Source organism: Mercenaria mercenaria, chromosome 19, assembly GCF_021730395.1.
Source record: "Mercenaria mercenaria strain notata chromosome 19, MADL_Memer_1, whole genome shotgun sequence".
Taxonomy (NCBI): domain Eukaryota; kingdom Metazoa; phylum Mollusca; class Bivalvia; order Venerida; family Veneridae; genus Mercenaria; species Mercenaria mercenaria.
In genome coordinates, this window is record NC_069379.1 from 20,902,326 (window position 1) to 20,928,022 (window position 25,697).

The following is a 25,697-nucleotide window of genomic DNA, read 5'->3' on the forward strand; positions in this document are numbered from 1 at the left end:
ATTAACAGAAATTACTTTAAATTGTTTGTTTTAATTATTTCTTTTATTATATTATACCTTTTAAGTTTTTATTTCAAGTCTATTTCGGCTTGCTGCAACGCTGACGATTTCAGCATTCATTCATTCATTCATTTATTTCATGCATATATCGTGCTAAAACAAATCTTTCAATTGTTTATATTAAAGTCTGTTCCACCTATTACGTTTACAGAAATAATCTTGCATTTTTCGTTTTTCTACATAAACTGTAATGGTATATGACGTTACGTCAGCTTTCCAATATGGCGGCGCCCGTAGCGCAATAAACTAGGGGTCAGCTCAAAATTAATATGTCCAAGTTAATATTTGACAAGACTGTGTTTGTTATCGTATCAAGTTAATACTTTGGGGAATTTATGACAGGCCACCTCAACATGAAAAAAAAAAAATCAAAGAAACAAACACAAAAAGCAAGGAGATTTCTAAAAAGAAAAATGTGCGTGGGTAGATATTACCCCTCGGAAGTACTTTTGTGGATTTAATGAATAAAAGTGGAAACTAAACTTCACCGTCCACCAGGATATTCCCTTTCAATCACGTCACATTAATCTGAATGGATAGGGAAGGAAAAACTTATTTTTAACATGAAACAGATTAGATGCCTACCCTACTTGAGATATTTGTGCCGGTGAGACTTAAAATATGTCCATTCTTACAAAGGCCATTGTGACCGTTTAGAAAAAGAAATATTGAGTTTTCCTAAATAAAGTTGTTAATTAATATAATTTAATTTATAAATATAGAATTATGTATGTGTGAAAAAGTTACTTTTAGCTATTTTGGTAGTTATCGCAGAAAGTGCCGAAAATTCCGTTTCCACAGAATTTTCCGTGAGATAAGCAGCGCGTAAGTACATCAATTCCAGTATAATAAATTAAACTGAGTTTTGGATCATTGCTTTAAATCTTGTTCACATTGCGTCTGAGATGTGTCTTACAAGTTTAGATAGTTTGGTACACCATATGTAGAAAAAATCTTGTCCACACATTGCACTACTTTTATTTATGCTGAAAATAGCAACTTGTAAGATCTATTTTCGTTTTAATAAATGCAGTGGTCAGATTTGAAAACAGGTTTTGGAATAAGTTTAGTTCTGTTCAGTAAGACAATTCTCCCAACGAATTAATACATATTTACTGAAACTTTGAGTTTTTAATAAAGTAATTAAAAATGATATATAAATGCTACCGAAAATATGGAAAATTACAGGTAAAATATCTGCTTTGTTTATTTCCAAATTTCAGTTCAATTTTTTGTACAGCTACTTTTAGTTGAGGTCTTGCAAACTGAGCTGTTCTTGTGCTATGAAACAACTGCATATGAAAGTTTTGGTGCACTGTATTTTCAAACCGAAAATGAAAGTCATTCTAAATTCAAGATGGCAGAAGTACCTTAAGTCACGCTTCAGTGGGTTTGCTTCTTTATTTTCCTGACACGGGTCACTACTTCAAAAGGTGTCAAATACATAGGGGACTGACAATTTAATTATGCCCCCCCACAATACTCCCCTTCAAAAAAGGAGGGGTATATTGTTTTGCAGATGTAGGTCGGTTGGTTGGTAGGTCAGTCTGTCGGTATGTAGACCAATCCGATTCTGGATGATAACTCGAGAACACTTGGGCCTAGGACCATGAAAGTTGATAGGGAGGTTGGTCATAACCAGCAGATGACCCCTAATGATTTTGAGATCAGTAGGTCAAAGGTCAAGGTCACACTGACCGAGAACAGTTAAAAGGTTTCCAGTGATAACTCAAGAACGCTTGGGCCTAGGATCATGAAAGTTGACATGGAGGTTGATCATGACCAGCAAATGACCCCTATTGATTTTGAGATCAGTAGGTCAAAGGTCAATGTCAAAGTGGACTGGAACAGTTAAACAGTTTCTGGATGATAACTCAATAATGCTTGGGCAAGGGATCATGAAACTTGATAGGGAGATTGGTCATAACCAGGATGACCCCTATTGATTTTGAGATCAGTTGGTCAAAGGTCAAGCTCGCAGAGACCCGGAAGTATTAAATGGATTTTGGATGCTTTGGCCTAGGATCATTAGTGTTGATATGGAGGTTGGTAATGATATTTAGCAGATGACCCCTTTTGATTTTGAGGTCATTAGGTCAAAGGTTAAGGTCACAGTGATCTGGAGCAGTCAAACGGTTTCTGGACGCTTTATAGCCTAGGATCATTGTAACTTGAAAGGGAGGTTGATCATGATCAGCAGATGACCTCTATTGATATTTAGGTCAAAGGTCAAAGTCACAGTGTCCCAGAACAACAGTTTCCGGATGATAACTCAAGAACGCTTTAGTCTAGGATTATGAATGTTAATAGGGAGGTTGGTCATATCCAATAGGTGACCCCTATTGATTTTGGGTCAGTAGGCCTAAGGTCAAGGTCACATTGACCTGGAACAGTTAAACAGTTTCCGGACGATAACTTGAGATCCCTTGGTCATACGATCATGAAAATTAATAGGGAGGTTGATCAGGACCAACAGATGACCCCTATTGATTTTGAGGTCAGTAAGTCAAAGGTCAAGATCACATTGATCCAGAACAGTAGAACTTTTGTGTTCAGTGGCTAAATAATTTCTGTTCCTTGTGCAATTACTGGATGCATCAAGTGGGGCATTTCGTGTTTTAGGAGCTCTTGTTTTATTTCGAACTTGCAACTATATTACGCAACAAATGGTTGCAAACACGAAAGCTGATGCAGGTGACTTTTTACGCGAGAAATGATCTTCACAATACTTTGCGATTTACTTAAACTTTACACTTAACTAGAATAATGTCCAACCGCAGTTGTTAGGATCTGAGTTTTTCTGATCACTAGATGTCCGTCGTCCGTCGTCTGTCTGTCGTCTGTCCGTCAACATTTAGCTTGTGTATGCGATAGAAGCTGTATTTTTGTACCCCCCGACAACAAAGTTGTAAAGGTGGGGGGAGGGTATACTGGTTCAGGTTGTCTGTCTGTCTGTCTGTCTGGCTGTCTGTCCGTCTGTCCGTAGATGCAATCTTGTGCGCACCATCTCTCCTTATCCCCTTGATAGAATTTAATGAAACTTCACACAAGTGATCAGTGACAACAGTAGTTGTGCATGGGGCATGTTAGGTTCTTTCAGAAAAAAAATTTGCAGAGTTATGGGACTTTGTTTTTTTGTTACTATACTATATACATAGACACAATCTTGTGCGCACCATCTCTCCTCATCCCCTTGACACGTTTTAATGAAACTTCACACAAGTGATCAGTAACAACAGTAGTTGCGCATGGGGCGTTAGGTTCTTTCAGAAAAAAAAATTTGCAGAGTTATGGGACTTTATTTTTTTGTTACTATACTATATACATAGACACAATCTTGTGCGCACCATCTCTCCTCATCCCCTTGACACAATTTAATGAAACTTCACACAAGTGATCAGTAACAACAGTAGTTGTGCATGAGGCATGTTAGGTTCTTTCAGCGACAAAAATTGCAGAGTTATGGGACTTTGTTTCTTGTTAACATACTATGTACATACAGTCTGCATATGCAATCTTGTGCGTGCCTAATCTACCAAACCCTTACACACAATTTAATGAAACTTCACACAAGTGATCAGTACCAACCCTAGTTGTGCATGGTGCATGTTACATTCTTTTAGATAAATATTCTGCATAGTTATGGGACTTTGTTTTTTGTTACTATACTGTATACATACAGTCTATATACATGCAATCTTGTGTGCGTCAAATTGCAATGTACTGTGTCAGTGCATGCGGGGGGGGTACATTCATCACCTTTAGTGATAGCTCTAGTTTCAACTGATCTTCATGAATTTTGGTCAGAATGATTACCTTGATGAAATCTAGGCCGAGTTTGAAAATGGGTCATCTGGGGTCAAAAACTAGGTCACTAGGTCAAATCAAAGAAAAACCTTGTGTATGCAATAGAGGCTGTATTTTTCAATTAATCTTCATGAATTTTGGTCAGAATGATTACCTTGATGAAATCTAGGCCGAGGTTGAAAATGAGTCATCTGGGGTCAAAAACTAGGTCACTAGGTCAAAATCAAAGAAAATCATTGTGTATGCGATATAGGCTATATTTTTCAATTGATCTTCATGAAGTTAAGTCAGAATGATTGCCTTGATGAAATCTAGGTCAGGTTTGAATATGGGTCATCTTGGGTCAAAAATTAGGTCACTAGGTCAAATCAAAGAAAAACCTTGTCTATGCGATAGAGGCTGTATTTTTCAACTAATCTTCATGAAATTTGGTCAGAATGATTGCCTTGATAAAATCTAGATTTTGGTTGATTATTGGTTATCTGGGATCAAAAAGTAGGTCACTAGATCAAATCAAAGAAAAACCTTGTGTATGCAATAGAGGCTGTATTTTTCAATTGATCTTCATGAAATTTGGTCAGAATGATTGCCTTAATGAAATCTAATATTGGTCAATTATTGAGACTTTCCAGTTTTGATGGTGGAGGAAGACTCTAGGTGCCCCTAAGTGCTTTATTTCATTACGAGGTGGCATCTGGATAGAACCACCTACCTTCTGTAAGCCAGCTGGATGGCTTCGTCACAGAGAGAATTAAACACCCCGAGTGAGGCTCGAACCCACATTGATGAGGGCAAGTGATTGAAGTCAGTGACCTTAACCATTCGGCCACGGAGGATTTTAGCAATTTATAAAAATCATGTAATTATGATGTATCTTTGAATAAATTTCTAAAATCAAGAAAAATATTGGTAGGTAAGCAGATAAGTCCTGTTGTCAAATTAACTCTTGGCCCATCTGGTTAGTAGCTCTACTATGAATGATACATTTTAAAATTGAACACTGTGGAAAAATGGATATTCCAGGGGAAATAATGAAACTAGGCTTATTAAATATTTTTACTTTCAGTTCTCCATCTTTGTTGAAATAGAAAACTGATGTTACTTACAAGTGAAAATAATGCAATTGCTAAGTGTGATTGCGATAGTTTTATTGAGGATGATTTAATTAAGATTATATTGACATTGATTGATGACAACGATTGATGACAATGATGATTAAAAAGGTGGAAGAAGGGACAGGTTGTGATAATAGTGATGCTGATGATGATGGTATGGTGTGAGTGGTAGTATGGATAAGGATGATGATGACAACATTGATGATGATGATAAGGATGATGATGATGATGATAAAGATGGTGATGATGATGAAGAAATGATGTGATAACAATGATATTGAATTGTCAGATTTAATAATGGTTTAATTTTTAAAATAAGATTACATGTTTAGTTTCAGGTGACTTGTTAGATCCTGATGATTGTGAGTGTTCTACGTAGAGCTAGTGTGTTTGCTCGTACTAAAACAATTTTACAACATCTGACGTACAGAAATATGGCAGTAGAAATAGGAAACCTGAAGTACCTCAAGTAAGTTTATAGAATTACATAAAAATATTTGTCTCACAGCATAATTTTTTATAGAATATATGTTGTGCTCAGTGTGCTGACCATAATATCCCAAATAGGATTAGAAATTTTGTATTCGTTTGTAACGTCCATGCAGGTACTATAAATTCAGCAAATACCAAAGTGCATGGTAATATTGAAAATACAAAAAGATAATGATACAGATCATATAATGCTTACTTCTTTAAGTACCTCTCTTATATAAATTTATCTAAACTGCCAAAGATTTATCTTGTGTGAGCCACTTACAACCTGATTATTATTATATCAGATTCTGTGGGTATGAAAGCAAAAATTTGAAAAAGTTTTAAGTGGCAGTTTCGACCAATTGTAACAATTGTTTAAAAGACTAAAAATATCTGTCATGTGTTTACGAATCAGATAGAAATATCCGTCCCGAGGGCACCTGCGCATTGGGTGGTAATGATTCGGATACACATGACATATTTTTTCTTGCATATCGTATACATGTTAGCATTTTGAATAGTTTCTTTTTAGCACCCTTTCTTATAGTGGAGAATGAACACAAAGCGCGGGAAATTAACGTCTGTAAACGGAAGTGACATCATGATGTTTTGCGTTACGCACAGTAACAAAGTTCCACTTTAGTTTTGTTGTTTGTAGTGTAACGTTATGTTTTTATGGTAAACTAACGTATTTTGAATTGAGAAATATACTATAAGGAACAGAGAGAAACTACTAAGGGACCTGCTTTTTTCGTATTTTACATAAACAATATGTGCACTGGGTGCATGAACCACTAGTAACTGTTGTCATTAACAGCACGAGAGTCATCTGGCATGGGGGATCTCCAGATGGGTTTTGCCAGCATGGGTAAAATCACTGGAAACACCATTCTGGTGTGCAAGAAATTACATGTTTGTACAATAGTAATTGCTTGATAACTCAGTTTGATAAATACATTACACTGGGTACTGTCAGTATTTAAAAGCATGAGCTTTGAAGTTGCACAGTGGATAGGAACTGCTTTTGTAAGAATGAAACAGTTACTGCTTTTCAGTTTTCTTAAAAGTACAATATCTATTCTCTAGGTTGGTCCTCTAGATCATCAACAAACAAGGTCTGTAGCAATAAAGCACAAACATCTCTCAAGATTGTTCAGTGGTTCAGCTTTGTCCCTTTTTAAATATCTAAAAATTGGAAAAACTTTAATACTTACTGGAGACTTTTCAACATTTGATCTTAAGCATCTTGTATCATCCTCTCAAATAAACAGCACTTCACAAGTATTGTATCATTGAAAAAGCCAATCAAAGCCTTTAATGCAAAATAATGACTTATTTCCCACAGATTATACCATTTTACTAGATTATCACATATTTTGTTTTGTGTAATTGTATTCCTTAACCCTTTCACTGCAGAACATACAATAAATTCATGTGATGTCATTTGCATTGTTTATATGTTGGAATGTCGGGGAAATCCCAAGATGGGTAAACCCGTCTTGTAGGCAAATACGCTGACATAGAAGTGGGACGGGTACAGATTACAGGTATATGTTAGAATTCCCTGTATATGAGCTGGGGAAAATGTCATTTTCAAGGGCAGATTACTCTTTTTCTATACCGATGACCTATGATTTTTATTGTATTTTTTGTTGAGCCCGCTTGCAGAAGCAAAGACATAGTTGTGCAAATGGCGGTTTGGTGTATGTGTGTGCGAGCAATCTCATTTATATTTGGCATGAATGTTACCCTTATTGAGACGGAGTGTCATGCGCAAACCCCAGGTTCCTATCTCAAAGGTCAAGGTCACAGTTGGAGGTCAAAAGTAATTTCAGATCTTGTCCACTCCATAACTTTGACATACATTGAGGAATCTAAATGCTCAACATGGGCATGGGCATCTAGTTGTTTCTTAAATGATTGTTCTTTAATATCCAAAGATTGAAGAAATTCTATTATTGGGAAAAATTTCGCCCCCAAATTCTAGCTTGCTGTTTTACTTCATTTTAAACTTGTGCAGGCATTGAACTGAATAATGTAAAAAAAAAAAATACTTAGTTCTCTGAAATTACAGATCTATATAATTATATCTTATTTCAGCTTCATTTTACTTCTCTGTAGTCCAGACACTCAGAACGTATAAGCACTTTCACTTAAAGTGATGTCCTAATGTTACTGCATTAAATTAAGGAAATTAGATTTTCTATTTCGAACTGTCAACTTCATTTTCCCTTTGAATTACCAAGATCCTTCTTTATTAGATTAGCAAACAGTTTTTTTTTTTAGTTTTAGCGGTAAGACTGTTCAATAATAAATCTGTTATATTCTGTAATGTGAGATTTTTTTGATAAGGATGCTGTTGTTTTCTCCTTGAAGTGTGGGAATAAAATTTTCTTGTCTCTTTTTTCCAGCCGGGATTTCCGCTATTTTATGGAAATTTTTTCCGTCTTTTGCATATTTGCCAGCAGTAGATTTTTATTGAATTGCCTCAGTAATTGCCTTTTTTGCTTGGTCAAGCTTAAAATCATTCAGTGGTGATGTTTTTTTGTGGATGTGAATAACAATTGCTTCACATAATTGTCTCCCTGCCCAAGGATTAAACTCAAGCGTTTTATGTTCTCTTAATTCTAAATTTTATTTCAGAGCAGATTTGCATGTAAAGTTCCAGAATTCTAGTCAATATGTTATAGAGCTTGACGCGAGGCCTGAAATTGATCTCTTCTCTTTTGGAAAAATAAACGCCCGAGCGCATGTTTAATGGATAAGAACATTATTTCAATCAGAGATATGAAATATTCAGTCGTTGTGTTCAAATTTTTCCTACTGATGAAATTCTGCAGAGAATATTTTAATTGTTTTCAGTGATATGTAATACCCACAGCAATATCCAATGTTTGTTTAAAGCAAACTATTAAAGCTCAGGTAAAAATAACATAATATTTTCATTTAGTAAACTCTGCATGAATATTGGAAAAGTTTCGCATCAGAGTTTTTCTGGACTTGATTAAAAATTGACAGAAGACCTATATTTGTGTTTTAGAGATTTCACTGTTTGCTTTAGTAGTTTTTAGCTCACCTGTCACAAAGTGACAAGGTGAGCTTTTGTGATCGCGCGGTGTCCGTCGTCCGTCGTCCTTGCGTGCGTGCGTGCGTGCGTGCGTCAGTCCGTAAACTTTTGCTTGTGACCACTCTAGAGGTCACATTTTTCATGGGATCTTTATGAAAGTTGGTCATATCTAGGTCAAGTTCGAAACTGGGTCACATGCCGATAAAAACTAGGTTAGTAGGTCTAAAAATAGAAAAACATTGTGACCTCTCTAGAGGCCATATATTTCACAAGTTCTTCATGAAAATTGGTCAGAATGTTCACCTTGATGATATCTAGGTCGTATTAGAAACTGGGTCATGTGCCATCAAAAACTAGGTCAGTAGGTCTAAAAATAGAAAAACCTTGTGACCTCACAAGAGGCCATATATTTCACAAGATCTTCATGAAATTTGGTCAGAACGTTCGCCTTGATGATATCTAGGTCAGATTTGAAACTGGGTCACGTGCCTTCAAAAACTAGGTCAGTAGGTCTAAAAATAGAAAAACCTTGTGACCTCTCTAGAGGCCATATATTTCATGAGATCTTCATGAAAATTAGTCAGAATGTTCACCTTGATGATATCTAGGTCAAGTTCGAAAGTGGGTCACGTGCCTTCAAAAACTAGGTCAGTAGGTCAAATAATAGAAAAACCTTGTGACCTCGTAGAGGCCATATTTTCATGGGATCTGTATGAAAGTTGGTCTGGTTGTCATCTTGATGATATCTAGGTCAAGTTCGAAACGGGTCACATGCATCAAAACTAGTCAGTAGGTCTAAAAATAGAAAACCTTGTGATCTCTCTAGAGGCCATATATTTCATGAGATCTTCATGAAAATTGGTCACAATTTTCACCTTGATGATATCTAGGTCAAGTTCGAAAGTGGGTCACGTGCCTTCAAAAACTAGGTCAGTAGGTCAAATAATAGAAAAACCTTGTGACCTCTCTAGAGGCCATATTTTTCATGGGATCTGTATGAAAGTTGGTCTGAATGTTCATCTTGATGATATCTAGGTCAGGTTCGAAAGTGGGTCACATGCCTTCAAAAACTAGGTCAGTAGGTCAAATAATAGAAAAACCTTGTGACCTCTCTAAAGGCCACATTTTTCATGGGATCTGTAAGAAAGTTGGTCTGAATGTTCATCTTGATGATGTCTAGGTCAAGTTCAAAACAGGGTCATGTGCGGTCAAAAACTAGGCCAGTATGTCTAAAAATAGAAAAACCTTGTGACCTCTCTAGAGGCCATACTTCTGAATGGATCTCCATTAAAATTGGTCAGAATGTTCATCTTGATGATATCTAGGTCAAGTTCGAAAGTGGGTCATGTGCCTTCAAAAAGTAGGTCAGTAGGTCAAATAATGAAAAAACGTTGTGACCTCTCTAGAGGCCATATTTTTCATGGGATCTGTATGAAAGTTGGTCTGAATGTTTATCTTGATGATATATAGGTCAAGTTTGAAACTGGGTCAACTGCGATCAAAAACTAGGTCAGTAGATCTTGAAATAGAAAAACCTTGTGACCTCTCTAGAGGCCATACCCTTGGATGGATCTTCATGAAAATTGATCAGAATGTTCACCTTGATGATATCTAGGTGAGATTTGAAACTGGGTCACGTGCCTTAAAAAACTAGGTCAGTAGGTCAAATAATAAAAAAACCTTGTGACCTCTCTAGAGGCCATACTTTTCATGGGATCTGTATTAAAGTTGGTCTGAATGTTCATCTTGATGATATCTAAATCAGATTTGAAACTGGGTCAACTGCGATCAAAAACTAGGTCAGAAGGTCTAAAATTAGAAAAATCTTTTGACCTCTCTAGAGGCCATATTTTTCAATGGATCTTCATGAAAATTGATCTGAATGTCCACCTTGATGATATCTAGGTCATTTTCGAAACTGGGTCATGTTCGGTCAAAACTAGGCCAGTAGGTATAAAAATAGAAAAACCATGTGACCTCTCTAAAGGCCATATTTTTCATGAGATCTTCATGAAAATTAGTGAGAATGTTCTTCACCTTGATGATATCTAGGTAAAGTTCAAAACAGGGTCACGTACCTTTGAAAACTAGGTCAATAGGTCAGATAATAGAAAAACCTTGTGACCTCTCTAGAGACCATATTTTTCAATGGATCTTCATGAAAATTGTTCAGAATTTTTATCTTGATAATGTCTAGGTCAAGTTCAAAACTGGGTCACATGAGCTCAAAAACTAGGTCACTATGTCAAATAATAGAAAAAACGACGTCATACTCAAAACTTGGTCATGTGGGAAGAGGTGGGCGATTCAGGATCATCATGGTCCTCTTGTTTATTATGCAGCATAGTCCCTGAAGAGAAGCATATATAGTCACTCACGCAGCTTCGTCCATCCGTCTGTCTGTTCCTCGATACTTGTCCAGAGTATTTCTCAGCAACCACTGGTTGGAGTCTAGTGAAACTTCATAGAAAGCTTTACTATTAAGAGAAGATGGGCATAAATTCTTCATGTGCCAGTCAGATGATTTTTCGCAGAGTTATTGCCCTTTGATTATTCAACAGTTGTATACTATAGTACAATTCTTGTCTGGAGTATTTCTCTGCAACCACTCGTTGGAATTTAGTGAAACTTCATAGGAAGCTTCATTATCAAGGGGAGATATGCATATTATCATAGTGTTCCAGTTTGGTGTATCTCTCAGTAACCACTGGTTAGAATTTAGCCATACTTCATAGGAAGCTTCAGTCCCAAGAAGAGATGCACATATTGTCTTCATATCCAGGTTTTTCACTGAGTTAATTATTGTCATTAGATTATTCAAAATTAGTATACTGTGGCACCATCATAGTCATGAGTATTTCTCAGCAACCACTGCCTGAATCCCTTTTAGAAATTGACAGAGTTATAGATCAGACAGTAAAATAAAACACTATTGACCATTGACCTCTCAGTGTGACTAGGCTAGGGGTCAGTTAAGGTGTTATGCATGGCAGGTTGTTTCATTATGGGATATATTTGTTCCAAGTAATATTAAAAGCCCCTTCAAGACCTTTGACCTCTAAGTGTGACCTTGTCACCTTTGAACTAGCATTCTGGATGTTGTGCATGAAACATCAAATAATTATGGGGAACATTTGTGCAAAGCAATATTAAAATTCATTGATGGACGACAAAGTTTACAGACTGGACAGGAAAAAGCCCTTTGACTGCCATGTGTGAGCTTTAACTTTGAGCTAGGGGTCTGGGCCTTGTGCATGACACATCGTCTCAATATGGGGAACATTTATGCCTAGCAATATTAAAATCAATTGATGGATGACAGAGTTACATTTAATTAACTAGCTAAATCCAGATGAATGGACAAATGAACAAAAGAACAGACAGACAGACAGATGCTGCAATTACTATATATGCTGTGGCCCAAGGGAGGCGCATACAAATGATATTTTCACTGATCTATTCCAGTATTTCATTAAATTATAGAAATAATCTATGATATATAAATCATTATATTGCAACACAGATCAAAAGCATGCAGAATCCTCATTTTTTTTTTTTTTTTTTTAATATCTTATGCAGTTATTCAGATGAATGTTTGTTTTTAATGTTTTCGGTCATTTCATATTTTGATGGTGTGATTGATTAAAAACAAATTGATAGATTGAATATAAGAATGGACAGTATTTCACAAAATTTAAAGTCATATTGCTCAGATTACAGGCTATAATGTGAGTACATGTTAATCTAAAGCATTGCGTGGTATAATTTTTTAGGAAATCATTTGAGTGTAAATCAATGAGCAGGACTATTATAGTCATAATGATAGCCTTGTGGTAGAGCGTCCGCTTCGAGTGCAGGAGGTCGTGGGTTTGATCCCCAGCTGCATCATACCAAAGATGTGAAAAATGGTACCAATAGCTCCCTTGCTTGGCACTTAGATTAGCATTAAAAGGAAAATAGGCATCTTCTCTCATACCCTCATGGATTCCATCAGGAATCATGAGGTGTCGAGAGTGATTAATATAAATTGTAGAACTTGTTTCACAATCTACCTATCAAAATATATTAGTATAAACTATAGTCATTTGTAGACTGGTTTATATGATGAGATTAAAAATGCCTCTTAATTACATTGTTCAGGGTGCATGTACCACGTGACTTTTTCGCTAATCTGGGGTGCCAAAAACATGGCGGATATACCTCGGTAAAAGTGAAATTTTCTTAAATATCTTTTCAACAGCCTATTCAAATAAAAGGAAACATAGATGAGTACCGTCCCATATAAAAATCCGACACTCGGCTACAAGATTTTTGTTTCTAAGTCCGTTCGTTTTCTCTAAAAGTGCAACCGCGCAACTGAAGTGAACAAATTTGATGCTGTTAAGACGGGGGACATTTTCGCAAATTCAATCGATGAATTCTTAAATGGCCGTAAAAGACTACTTTTCGACACACATATTTGTACGAGTATTGTCTTTACATATACACTTCAAGAAATTACAAATTAAGAGCCTTCAGTAGCTTCCTAGGCCGGATTTATCAAATTGCTAAGCAGGGGTCCGTTTTACTTGATGCTAAGACGGGGGCGTGATTCAATAATTTGGTGATGGAAGTCTTTTGTACTTCATTAACCCGCTTCATTTAAGTTTTTCCATGTTTATACTGTTTACTTCAAGAAAAACCCTGTTGTATGTATGTTAAAATTCAAATGGTCTGACAAGTTAAAGCTTTTTACCGACTGTGAACTGTGAAATTTTACCTAAGGTGAAATACTTAATTTGACAGATTTAATGAAAAATTCACCAACTTTCACTCTATGGTGTCAGTCCGGTACAATTTTTCCTTTGCTGTATAGTAAAACAAACACTTTTGGACATGGATTCAGCAGCGAATTTCACAACAAATTTACAGCATTGAGAGTTCTGTATTTCTGAAGATGAATAATGTCAATAAATCAAATAAAGAAACACTATCATCAACAATGAACTTCTTTCCTACATATCAAAGTATTCAGTCACTCTTTATGATTTCCAACCCACATCTGTCATGGCCGCCAGTCTGGAATAGTTTTTAATCCTTCCGCACAGAAATGTTGTCCTGGAAAAAACACGGACAAAACAACTGTTAAAGACATAGGAAATGACACAAAATGTTTAACAAGTCAAAGCAGAGATGCTTCAAATCGGGAACTTTAAATTTCAAAGAATTAATTGCTTCCTAGGATACAATGACCCGGAAGTACTTCAATACCTGGGTGACACCCTATCTTAATAGTTTTATTACATTTCCAGGTAGGCTTTGGAAAAATAGTAAGTCTGTTTTTGTCACATTGGTTTTGTCTTCATTGTTTAAATTAGTTTGCTTCTTTTTGTTTAACTTTCGATAACTCTACCTGAAACAGGTCTCTAAAGTTCTTACTTTTGCTTTGCTTCTTAAGGTAACAACTGAAATGATTGAGAATCTGCACAGCAATGTTAATAAGATTCTCATTTTTTTTTCTTTTTAGATCATATTTGTGTGCTGTTTTTATCGCTTTTTTTGGAATACAAATCTGAACTGCAGTTTGAAATAAATTATCATACTTTCGAATGTTATTTAGATACATGTATTGAATTATCAGTCTTATGTGCCAGTAATTTCTTCACATTTGTTGTAAAATCATAGTAAATGTTCGAAGGTTAACATTTAAAGAAAACTACAACAAAAGAAAACATAATTCAGAGCCAATATTTATCATAAAACACATTAATGACGCAGTGATTATTTTAATACTTAATCATACTATAAAGAGGTTGACCGCCTCAATTGTCGAGTTGTAAGATCTCTCTCACTGACGACCATGATTCGAAGCCCGAAACCGACTATGTCTCTTATGAAAGAAAGTGGACATTTCTTTTAAGATTTGAATATGGTGCCGGTTCTTCCCAGGAACAATGGTTTGATAAAGTGATCAAAATACAACTGGCGTTAAATTTCATAAAGTGGAAACTAAGTAAAGACAAATAAGTTGTGAGTAAGGTAAAATTATTTATGAATGCGTGCAAAAACGTTGACACTATCAAGTTTCTCAGAACGTTGTTGCAAAAAATAATGACACAGAAAAAGAATTAAAGCCTACATGTATATTAGTCGATCTGCTAAAAAGATGAGAATTGGTTTTGAGCGTATACATTGCAGGCTGGTACTTCATTCAAATGACATGGGACATTTTACAGGCTCAGTAAAATGATATTCTGTGGGCTGTATAGACTATTCGATACAACAAAATGGGAAGTTGGACACCAAAGCATACTGTATGGGAATGATTAAGGGTCATTGAAACACAGGACCAAAATATCCACCCTTTACGGTCTCCTGCAAACCACGGCCTATCAGCTGTGAAAGATGTAAAGTAATCCACATTATAGTCAAAACAATTTCTAGAAGTAAAAAGGAGATGGACAAAATGTGCAATGCTTAATATATGCCAATGTAAGGTCGTAATATACTAGTAATAATATTATTAGTCTCACCGGGAAAGACAGATTGCCGCAGTTATAAGGTCCATCATTTCTGTCGCCTCTCTGGAAATAAAGCCACGCAGAAGGCTTTTTCTTGAATTATATGTCTTTCCACATTCCTGGCACACAAATGTCTGAAATGTAAATTTATGCACTTTAGTACCACATTGATAATAATATTTTATATTTTTTAAACCAAAAAGGACATTTCGAACAAAATGTCTTAAAATAAGATATCTGGAAATAACATATACATTTTATGACCAATGAAACCAGTACAATTTCCGATTTCTTTTGGCAACTGTTACTGACGCTCATGTCAGATGCGCAAATGTATTTCATTCAGCCGAAAAAAAATTCAAAGTTAAGGCGACTGAAATAGAATTAAATATAAACTGTTGCTTTTTCAAAAACTTAACAGTATTTGTTACAAAGGTTACAAAGAATGATCTAGACATGACATTTTAGTCGACCTAGAAATGTGGTACATAAGGAGAAAGTTGGTGCATTTTCAATAAAATCAGTTAAATTAAGTACTAAGTAGTTACCTTAGGTAAAATTTCACTGTACACTCGGCGAAAAGCTTTCATATGTCATAAACATTTGAATTTTATTACACATACAACGAAATTTTTCTTACAGTAAGCAGTATAAACATGGGGAAAACTTAAATGAAGTGGGTTAATGAAATACAAAAGACTTTCAATAACAAATCTTTGAATCAAGCCCCCGTCTTAGCATCAAGAAAAAGCGGACCCCTGCTTAGCAATTTGATAAATCCGGTCTCGGAAGCTATTGAAGGCTCTTAATTTGCATTTCTTAAAGTGTATATGTCAAGACAATACTCGTACAAATATCCGTATCGCAAAATAGTCTTTTACGGCCTTTTAAAGGGTTTATTTATTGAATTTGCGAAAATGTCCCCAGTCTTAACATCATCAAATTTGTTCACTTCAGTTGCGCGGTTGCACTTTTAGAGAAAACGAACGGACTTTGAGACAGAAAACTTGTAGCCGAGTGTTGGATTTTCATATGAGACGGCACTCATCTATGTTTCCTTTTATTTGAACAGGTTGCTGAAAAGATATTTAAGAAAATGTTACCTTTATCGAGGAATCCATACATGCACCCTGTTGTTGTACATGAACAAGTGACTTAATCAGTCTTTTAGCTTAGTAGACAATTTGAAATTTTTCAAACAGAAGAAATTCTGTTGTTACCTTTTCACTGGTATCCAGTTTGTTTACACTTTGTATGTAAGCTAGTGTTCTGTAGGAGTTTGGGCTTCATGTAGTCGAGCCTGTTGTCATTAGACAGCTTTTGGATTTGCTCTTATTTGAACTTTATGATGCTAACAATCACCAAATGTTTGTCCAATTATTTATGTTACTATGCATCTTTAACCCATTATAAGTATGCTGGACATGATTGATTCTGCCTTTGCTACCATTGAAGGTAATGATTAGACTGCACATCCATGCAGTCTGATCAAGATCTGCACTGTTTGCTGTTCAGTTAGTATCTTTTTAGTAAGCACTCCGTATATATAAAAGTTAATGGTATTGTCCAGATTGAAAGGTGGATAAGTTCATGATAGAAATTTAGAAGGGTAAAGGTTAAGAAACAGACTCATAATGATACAATTGCCACTGTCTGTGAGATGGAGTGTTCTCTTTGGGCAGTTTGCCATTCTTTGGATGTAAATATACCTTCAGTATGAACAGACCAGAGAGTGCTTAAATAGCAGAATGGTTCCACTACTTTAAACCAGTTAGTAGATCTATATGATTGCATTGAAGATATAATCTAGTTACTACAATTATAATAAAGAAATATGAAAGAAATATGTTTATTGCCTAGCATTATGATCAATATAACTTACAAATTTAGCTGACAGACTGTGACATAAGAATGCTTGGGTGCTCTTTTGAAAGTAAAAAACAAAACAAAAATGTTTGAAAATATAATGAATTAGCTGCCACTTTCTGTGACAGAAATCTTATTTCCTCTCACCTATTTGCTTGTGTGAGAGTGTACATAATGATGGATTACAAAATCCGATCCATTCTTTAAGCAGAGCAAGTTTTTTGTTTATCATAATTCTAAGATGGTTGAAACAGATGTCATGCTTGATGGATCAGTTTGTTGTAAAAATAGTTCTCATACATTGTTATTTATCAAAAAAGTTCTGTTTCCTTGACAGTAGCCTCATGTACCATGGTACACTGATTTGTGTTAGACCAAGATATTTCAAGTTTTGACAGATTGGCTTGTCATATAAATTATACATTGTAGCATTTGTATCCTGTCCTGGCCTCTTTTGTAGAGAGTTTAGAAGAAGAATGGCACTGATAATTTCAAATGTTTACAACACTTAACAGTTAAAGTCCAGAATATATTACCATGAACCTACATGAATGTTTCATTTGTAACTTTTGTACAAAAATAAAATTGAGCTCATTACTAAGTATGTGTCCCTTCATTTTGAAAGTGTTAGCCATTTCGTTGTGCAAGGCATGAAGTTTGCTTAGTGCACCTTCACATGCTGCAGAATCTTATCCTTTATAGCCTGGGACAGGAAGGCAGTAATGTTAATTGTTCCATGACTAGCTGGTAGTGATACATCAGATGGGATCCCAATGGGTTTCAGACTTTCAGTGCCTGCTTTCAGAGAGGGTTTTCAATTGCCGTTTACTTCTTTCTGTCATAATTCTTGCTAAGATAATATACTACATGTAATTAAATGCAGAGAACACTAAATGTCAGAAATGCATCAATATCAGAGTGGTTATGGCCACTGGCACCTTCTCCTATTACTTAAAGCCTTGTTTAGTTTAATAGTATGAATGTGAGCAGGTTTTTTTTTCGGCCGTTTTTATAGCCGTTATTCGGCTATATTCCCAATGCCAAAAAGTATGTATTTTTCCCAAAATGAGTGCAAAAATTCCCAATCTACATTCTGAAAAAAATTTCATCAAAATTGCACAAACATTGTCCAAATTATGGACAATTTTGTAATGGAAGTATGTTAAAGAGGTTGTACAATGTGAAACAAGTGTATGGGAAAGTGCTTAAACACATCCTTGCTATATCCTATGGGACTAAATATTTCCCAATTTGGAACATTTACGCGTCAAAATTCCCAATTCTGGGGGTATAGGTTATGTTCCCAAATTAGCTAGAAAAAACCCTGGTGAGAAAGCCTTCTACTAGTAGGTGGTTTGTGGAAGGTCAGTGGTTCTGTCCAGGGTCCAGTCTGTGACAATGAAATATTGTCCAGAGGAGCATTTGCGGGCCTTCCTTCACTATAAATTAAAGCTGGAAATTTGCAGTTACAGTCTTTAATAATTATGTCAATGTGATGTAAACAAAAACAAAATGGAACAAATTACCATAAGACACAGAGGCCGTGAATATGGACATTATAACAGCCTTGTCCAATTGATAAATCACTAGAACAGAAGTAAGACTGATTATGGCAGCTGTTAGGAAAATAATCATTGGTGGCATTTTGTCCGAAAATATATTTTGTTGTCCTTATAAGTTTTCATCTAAGACAAAAAGTCATACATGTACGGTATGGACATGTGTTATGGTATGGACACAGCATTATGGTATGAACAAAAACAAGCATTAATTATGGCCCCCTTCGAAGAAGGAGGGGTATATTGTTTTGCAGGTGTCGGTCGGTCGGTCGGTAGGTCGGTCGGTCGGAATGTAGACCAATCCGTTTCCGGATGATAACTCAAGAGCGCTTGGGCCTAGGATCATGAAAGTTGATAGGGAGGTTGGTCATCGCAAGCAGATGACCCCTATTGATTTTGAGGTCTGTATGTCAAAGGTCAAGGTCACAGTGACCCTGAATAGTAAAACGGTTTCCGGATGATAACTCAAGAACACTTGGGCCTAGGCTCATGAAAGCTGATAGGGAGGTTGGTAATGACCAGCAGATGACCCCTATTGATTTTGAGTTCAGTATATTAAAGGTCAAGGTCACAGTGACCCTGAACAGTAAAACGGTTTCCGGATGATAACTCAAGAATGCTTAGGCCTAGGGTCATGAAAGTTGATAGGGAAGTTGGTCATGACCTGCAGATGACCCCTATTGATTTTGAGGTCAGTATGTCAAAGGTCAAGGTCACAGTGACCAGGAACAGTAAAATGGTTTCCAGGCAATAACTTAAGAGCACTTTGGCCTAGTGTCAGGAAAATTGATAGTTAGGTTGGCCATGACCAGCAGATGACGCTTATTGATTTTGAGATCATTAGGTCAAGGTCGCATTGGCCAGGAACAGTTAAACGGTTTCTGATCTTCTTTTCCAAAACCATAGGGCCTAGGGCTTTGATATTTGGTGTGTAGCAAAATCTAGTGATCCTCTACCAATATTGTTCAGATTATTTCCCTGGGGTTAAATATGGCCCCACCCTGGGGGTCACATGGTTTATATAGACTTATATAGGGAAAAAAAATTGAAAAACCTCCTGTCCAAAACCACAGGGCCTAGGGCTTTGATATTTTGTATATGACATTATCTAGTGGTCCTCTACTAAGAATGTTCAAATTATTCCCCTAGGGTCAAATATGGCTCCGCCCTGGGGGTCACATTGTTTACATAGACTTATATAGGGAAAAACTTTGAAAACCTTCTTGTCCAAACCACAAAGACTATGGCTTTGATATTTTGTAATGTAGCATCATTTAGTGGTTCTCTACCAAGTTTGTTCAAATTATCCCTCTAGGGTCAAATATGACCCCACCGCAGGGGTCATATGGTGCTAGGGGGCGTGGGCAGTGTTGCTTTTTCCATTACTGCCCATGAACAGACTGAATCAAACCAAGTCTGCAATTTTCACTATTTGCCTTGTTCTCGGTGCTTACGAGGGATCTACTTTCCAGATTTTATTTTCATATAGACTTATATTGGGAAAAACTTGGAATCTTCATGTCCATAACTTACATCATTCAAATTTGGACCACATGTATAGTTTTAAGTGGCAAGATGAACCTTGACATGATTTGACCTTGATCTTGACCGAGTGACCTACTTTCACATTTTTGATGGTACAGGCTTCAAATTTGGACCACATGCATAGTTTTTTGTTCCAAAATAAAACTTGACCTTGATTTTGACCTAGTGACCTTCTTTCACATTTCTCAAGCTACATCCTTCAAATTTGACCACAAGCATAGTTTTATGTACTGAACTGAATTTTGATCTTGAGATTGACCTAGTGACCTACTTTCACATTTCTGAAGGTACAGGCTTCAGATTTGGACCACTTGCATAGTTTTGTGTTCCTAAGTAAAATTTGACCGTGATTTTGACCCAGTGACCTACTTTCACATTTCTCAATCTACAGCCTTCAAATTTGGACCGCATGCATATTTTTTGTGTTCTGAATTGAAATTTGACATTGATTTTTACCTATTACCTACTTTAACATTTCTCAAGCTACAGCCTCCAAATTTGAAGCACATGCATAGTTCTGTCTACCGAAATGAACTTGAAATTAATCTAGTGACCTGCTTTCACTTTTCTCAAGCCACAGCTTTCAAATTTGGACCACATACGCATTGTTTTGTACCGAAATGAAATTTGACCTTGAGCTAGTCTTGAAATTTGGAACAGTGGATGGTGCTAAGATCACTCTGTAATCTCTTGTTAGGTTAATAGGTTAAAGGTCAAGGTCACATTAAACCAGAATGGTAGAACTTTTGTTTACAGTGAGCATAATAATTTCTGTTCCTTGTGCAATTACTGCATGCATCAAGGGGGGCATTTCGTGTTCGACGAGCTCTTGTTTACACTTATTTTGGGGAAGTATGGGGCTTGGTCAATGTAGCTTTCTGCATAGCTCTGTGAATATTGACTTGAACTCAAAATTGAGGCCAGTTTCATGCATTGCTCAACCCTTTCAACTGCAACTATTTTTATCAGACTAGGCTGAACATATGTCTGTAAGATGTTTTATTTTTAGAGTAGAACAAATTCACGATACAAAGTAAATAAGGCAATATGGAAGCCTACACCAAAGTTACTAGGATAGCAGTTGGTAGTGTTTGTTGTTTCCAGCCATATATGTATGCGAAAATCTTAAAATAAAGGTTAGTGTCAAAAGTGAAGGCCCTGCCCTCTTCCTTCAAAATAATATTCAGTGCGAATTTTGTACTTTTGTGGTGTGGAATGGACATTTTAAAAACATCTGACAAACATTCAGCTGACCTTAATGGAATAACACCAATCTCGAAATAAGAAAGTCCACTTTCATCGTCTGCAAACTCGGTCAAATGTAGGACGAGGTCCACATGGTCGATAAAAGTGACAGTGTTTATGTTGGACATCTCAGGCTCAATGAGAATGCATCCTGAAGTTGGTCATAGGGTATTGTGAGATAGCAAAAGTTGAATGCTGGCTGTATAATTATGCAAATGTCAAAACAACAGAGGCCTAATTCAGCAAGGGTATGAAACAAAAAATAAGAGGTTGACAGATAGTTGTGTTATGTGGAATAGGTATGGGAGTGGTTTCAGTGTGCAAGGTACTGTGCATTGTTGGACTCCTGCTTTACCCCTAACTTTTTGTCACCAGGCCAAATATGGCAATATTTTGGAAAATTGGTCCATATTTTGGCAAACCTAGGTTTCACAATTAGATAGGTATGGACTACAGAGTCTTTTAAATGGCAAATATTTGTAATGGATTTTAAGAAAGCATGACATGTAAAAACTGGCAATGTATACAGACCCTAGAGTGTAACTGATCGCAGTCTGTAAACTAATTCATACTGACAATTGCGAATAAGTGCTTACTTAACTAGACTGGTATGAAAATTCACATCAGAATTATTTTGGGGGTCATTTGGGAATATCTTGTGCACTGTATGGAAACTCTGTACGCCGGAAATCCGCGGTGTTTTAAAGATGGCGGACGTGAAATGTTGAAAGGTAAGCGTCGTTTGATTTTGGTCTGAACTTCTAAAATATGACGCCCTCTACAGTAGATAATACATGAAACTAAAGAGCTTGAAATGGCAAATCAACAGCTCATCATCTTTTTTGATCGAACTACAGCGTCTTCCTGTAATGTTGAACTGAACACGACGTGTTGAGGATTCGAAAAATGAAGCGAGGAAACGAAATAAAAGTGACGATTTTTCGGCTAAAATGAATGCATCCATAAAAATACTTGTCCGCATGTACGAAGACTATCTAGCTGCTGGTGCATGTCCATTATTTTCCGGCCAATATCCGCTAAAATAGATGTTTCAAAGGTTTTAAATTTGGCATGCTGTACGCCGCGGTGCAAAGCGTAAACAAAGGACTGTACGCAGCTGTGAAAGCAATTTCTGTACTCCACGGGGACATAAATCGAGCAGAAAATCTGTACGCTGCGGTGCAAGTTAGAAAAGGATTCCATTCCACGTGTCTTTTAAAGAGATAAAAATAGGAATTGCAGCATAGAGAAAATGCGTTACCGATATTCCCATGTAGCTTGCATTCCTATTTACTTTTTAAGTATCCTAGTTAAGTTTTTCTTTTTTGTTCAGCTTCCTAGTTTTAATACCCATTTTCATTTTTTTCCAGATTTCTGACGAAGTGACGAACAGAAGCCATTGTTACAGTAGTGTTCTGAAACAAGTTTCATATTGATATAGCTTCTGTCTGAAAGGTAAGACTATTTACCATTTTATTTATACATTCTAATATACATGTAACATTATGTATAATTTACTACACATGAAAGATGAAAGAGAAAATTTTAACACAGTATCAATGTCTAAATTTCCATTTTTACCAACTCACCCTTTTTCGCCTGGCGCATCACATATACAAATTATTGCTATAAATTTAACGTACGGTAGGGTTTGGATGCTCTTCAGATACATGCACATTATTTGTAAATAAAATTATAGTCAAATAAGACGGTGATGTATAACACGATCTTTTTTGTTTTGCAGTTTTCATTTCCGATCATGGCCAGTGGCGGCAAGGTAGAGGAGATTGTAAATCCATTAGAGGAATTGTTTATTGTTGATGAACAACACTTGTGTCCCGTTTGTGGGAAAAAAATTCAAAAGAAAATTTCCTAAATTTTCTACAGAGACATGTGAAAGTTCACGAGAATGACAAAAGTTCAAAATGTACGCATTGTAACTAAAGTTACAATAGTAAATATGATTTAAAAAACCATGTTGGAAGTAAACACAATGGTACAAAACTTATATGTGAGACTTGCCAGAAGACTTTCAATTACAAGCAAAGTCTTCTAGCCCATTCCAGAAGATGAAGTGGTAGTATGGAGGCTAGTGAAGACGATTCCACAAAATGTAAAGAATGCGAGTATAAAGGAATGAAGAAAAATGATCTCCTTGTACACACCGCTGCTAAGCACAAAGCACAGTATCTTTTCGAATGCAAAAGATGCGGCAAGAAGTTCAAATGGCGTTCTTCATTAGCCTACCACTGCAAACATCACGATAAATAATCAGGGACTTATTGATTTAGTAAGAACACTACTTGTGTGCCAATACGTAGTGGAACTTATCGTTTCCAATAACTTGACCGGCGTCCAGCTACATGCTACACACTGTTTTATGCTTATTTCTTTACACAATGAGCAATTTTTTACACTATGACCTTCGATTTTTGTAAATCAGGGCCAGTATGCCTAATCACGTTTTCGCTCTACATTATTTTGACTCGAAATAACCTTTCTCCTTTCACTTTTGAGCTTGGAAATGTTGAGCCCGAAAGTGAAAGTAGAAAGGTTAACAAAAATATAAATCAGGGCGTAAGTTTTTTATTCATTATACATGTATTGTATCAATATCATGCACAATTCGAGCCCTATTTAAAAGTGCTACGGCCGGTACTGCAATTTCCCTACCAAAACCGTCTCGCTTTAACGCTATTCCTGTTCAAATTGTAGTGAGAACACCTCAGAGCGCAATGTCAGAAATAGCGTTAAAAAGAGTAGGTTTTGGTGGGGAAATCATAGCACCGGTGGTAGCACTTTCAAATAGGATACGAATCATATGTATGATATTACATAATATATTGAATAAAAAAAACTTACGCTCTGATATAGTACGTTTTCTTATCTCACTTTCGAGCTCAAAATGACACCTCGCGTTCATGTGATTGGGCATACTGAGGCTCCACAGTTGTTTAGTAAAGGCTCATTGATAGTAGTCTTAGTCGCCGTCGGTGAATTGGAATCTAACTTTTTATGCCCCCGGCCTCTATTGAAGCAGTACACAATTAAAAGATCGCCCTGTCCGTCCCTTCGTCTGTCTGTTCGTCCGTAAGAGGTCAAGTAGATTTAACCGTTCCGTCTAGCACCAACACCGCTTACTAAAACACTTGGATACTTATAAAGTTGTTGCCTATGACCATTCCTAATCCACTCATATCACCTTGCCTCAGTTTGACCTTGACCTTATTCAGACTAAGAATGGTTCAGATATGGCTATATCTTAGTTTAGTATATTTTACCGTTTCGTCTAGCACCGAGACTGCTTTCTAGAACACTTGGATATTTATATAGATGTTACCTATGAACTTATATACTCACATTACCCAACCTCCGTTTGACATTGACTGAATTTGGACTTGGAATGTTTAAATGGGCTATGTCTTGACAAACATGTCAGCGGGGGCATATGCGTCTATTGCAAATAGCTACAGGTATGCAGCTATGCTGCCGGGTTGTATCTTTTCTTCTAAAATAAATATGTATGTTATTATTTGCTAAGGTATGGCATACATATATGATATGCTCATATTATGTTTTAATTATTTTCATTAATGTACGTTACAGATATGGAGATGTCAAAGCTGACAAAATTTTGGTATCTTTTTTGAAACGGGAGAGAAATATCATTTTACTGAATATCATAAACTAAAATACTATTTTAGTCATATTTAAGCTTACAGCAAAATTCCGTTTAAAGGCAGACAGACCACGCATTTTAACCATGCTAAAATTGAAGTTTAGTAGCATACACGTACATGTATTACTCTGTTAATTTAATTAAAATACGTTTCTCTTTCGTTTTCTAAATCAAGCAAAGTTATCAATAGTAGACACATAAAATGAACAACATCCAAATACGTGTTGGAGTGTATGTTGGCAAAGCAGCCTAAAATATTTCCGTTGTAAAAAAGCCAAGTTGAAGTCTCTTCATTTGGCCATTCTCCATATATGTTGAGAATTAAGTCTAGTCTAGTCAAATAAGTCAAGTCACTTCCTTTCTTTTTACATGATTTTTTTTATTTCTTTTATTTATTTTCAAGCCAAGGCATGGCTATTCGTTTGTGATATACATATTGTGATAATGTTTTTGAATATTTTCAGAGTGATTTGTATGTTTTAACACCATTAAGTATATTAAAAGCGTCCGTTTTAAGTATTGCTTATCTTAAAACACACTTAGCATGCTGTGTTCGTCAGTACTGCTATGTTTTTTTTTTCAATTTCATTGTACATGGAATTTTTTTGTGGACCATCATTACATTTGTACAAAGAATAGATTACTCTCAATGACTGCTGACCAGTGTTTGTGCCAAATGATAAGGGTTTGGTTTGTGAATGTCTTGTCAAATTCCGCTGAAAAGTATTCAAACCCGGGTCAAATTCCGATGACAGGATTTCAACCCGCAACCTCCGTGTT

The 25,697-nt window shown here is 36.1% G+C and overlaps 1 protein-coding gene across 1 annotated transcript in view; it reads left to right on the plus strand.

The window, feature by feature from the left end:
* LOC123541787 (NAD(P)H-hydrate epimerase-like) overlaps positions 1-25,697 on the plus strand; it is a 136,569-nt gene that overhangs the window by 9,809 nt on the left and 101,063 nt on the right. The window contains exon 3 of the mRNA XM_053531143.1: positions 5,315-5,451. Coding sequence (XP_053387118.1) covers positions 5,339-5,451 — 113 coding nt within the window. The 5' untranslated portion in view covers positions 5,315-5,338. The remainder of the gene's footprint in view (positions 1-5,314; positions 5,452-25,697) is intronic.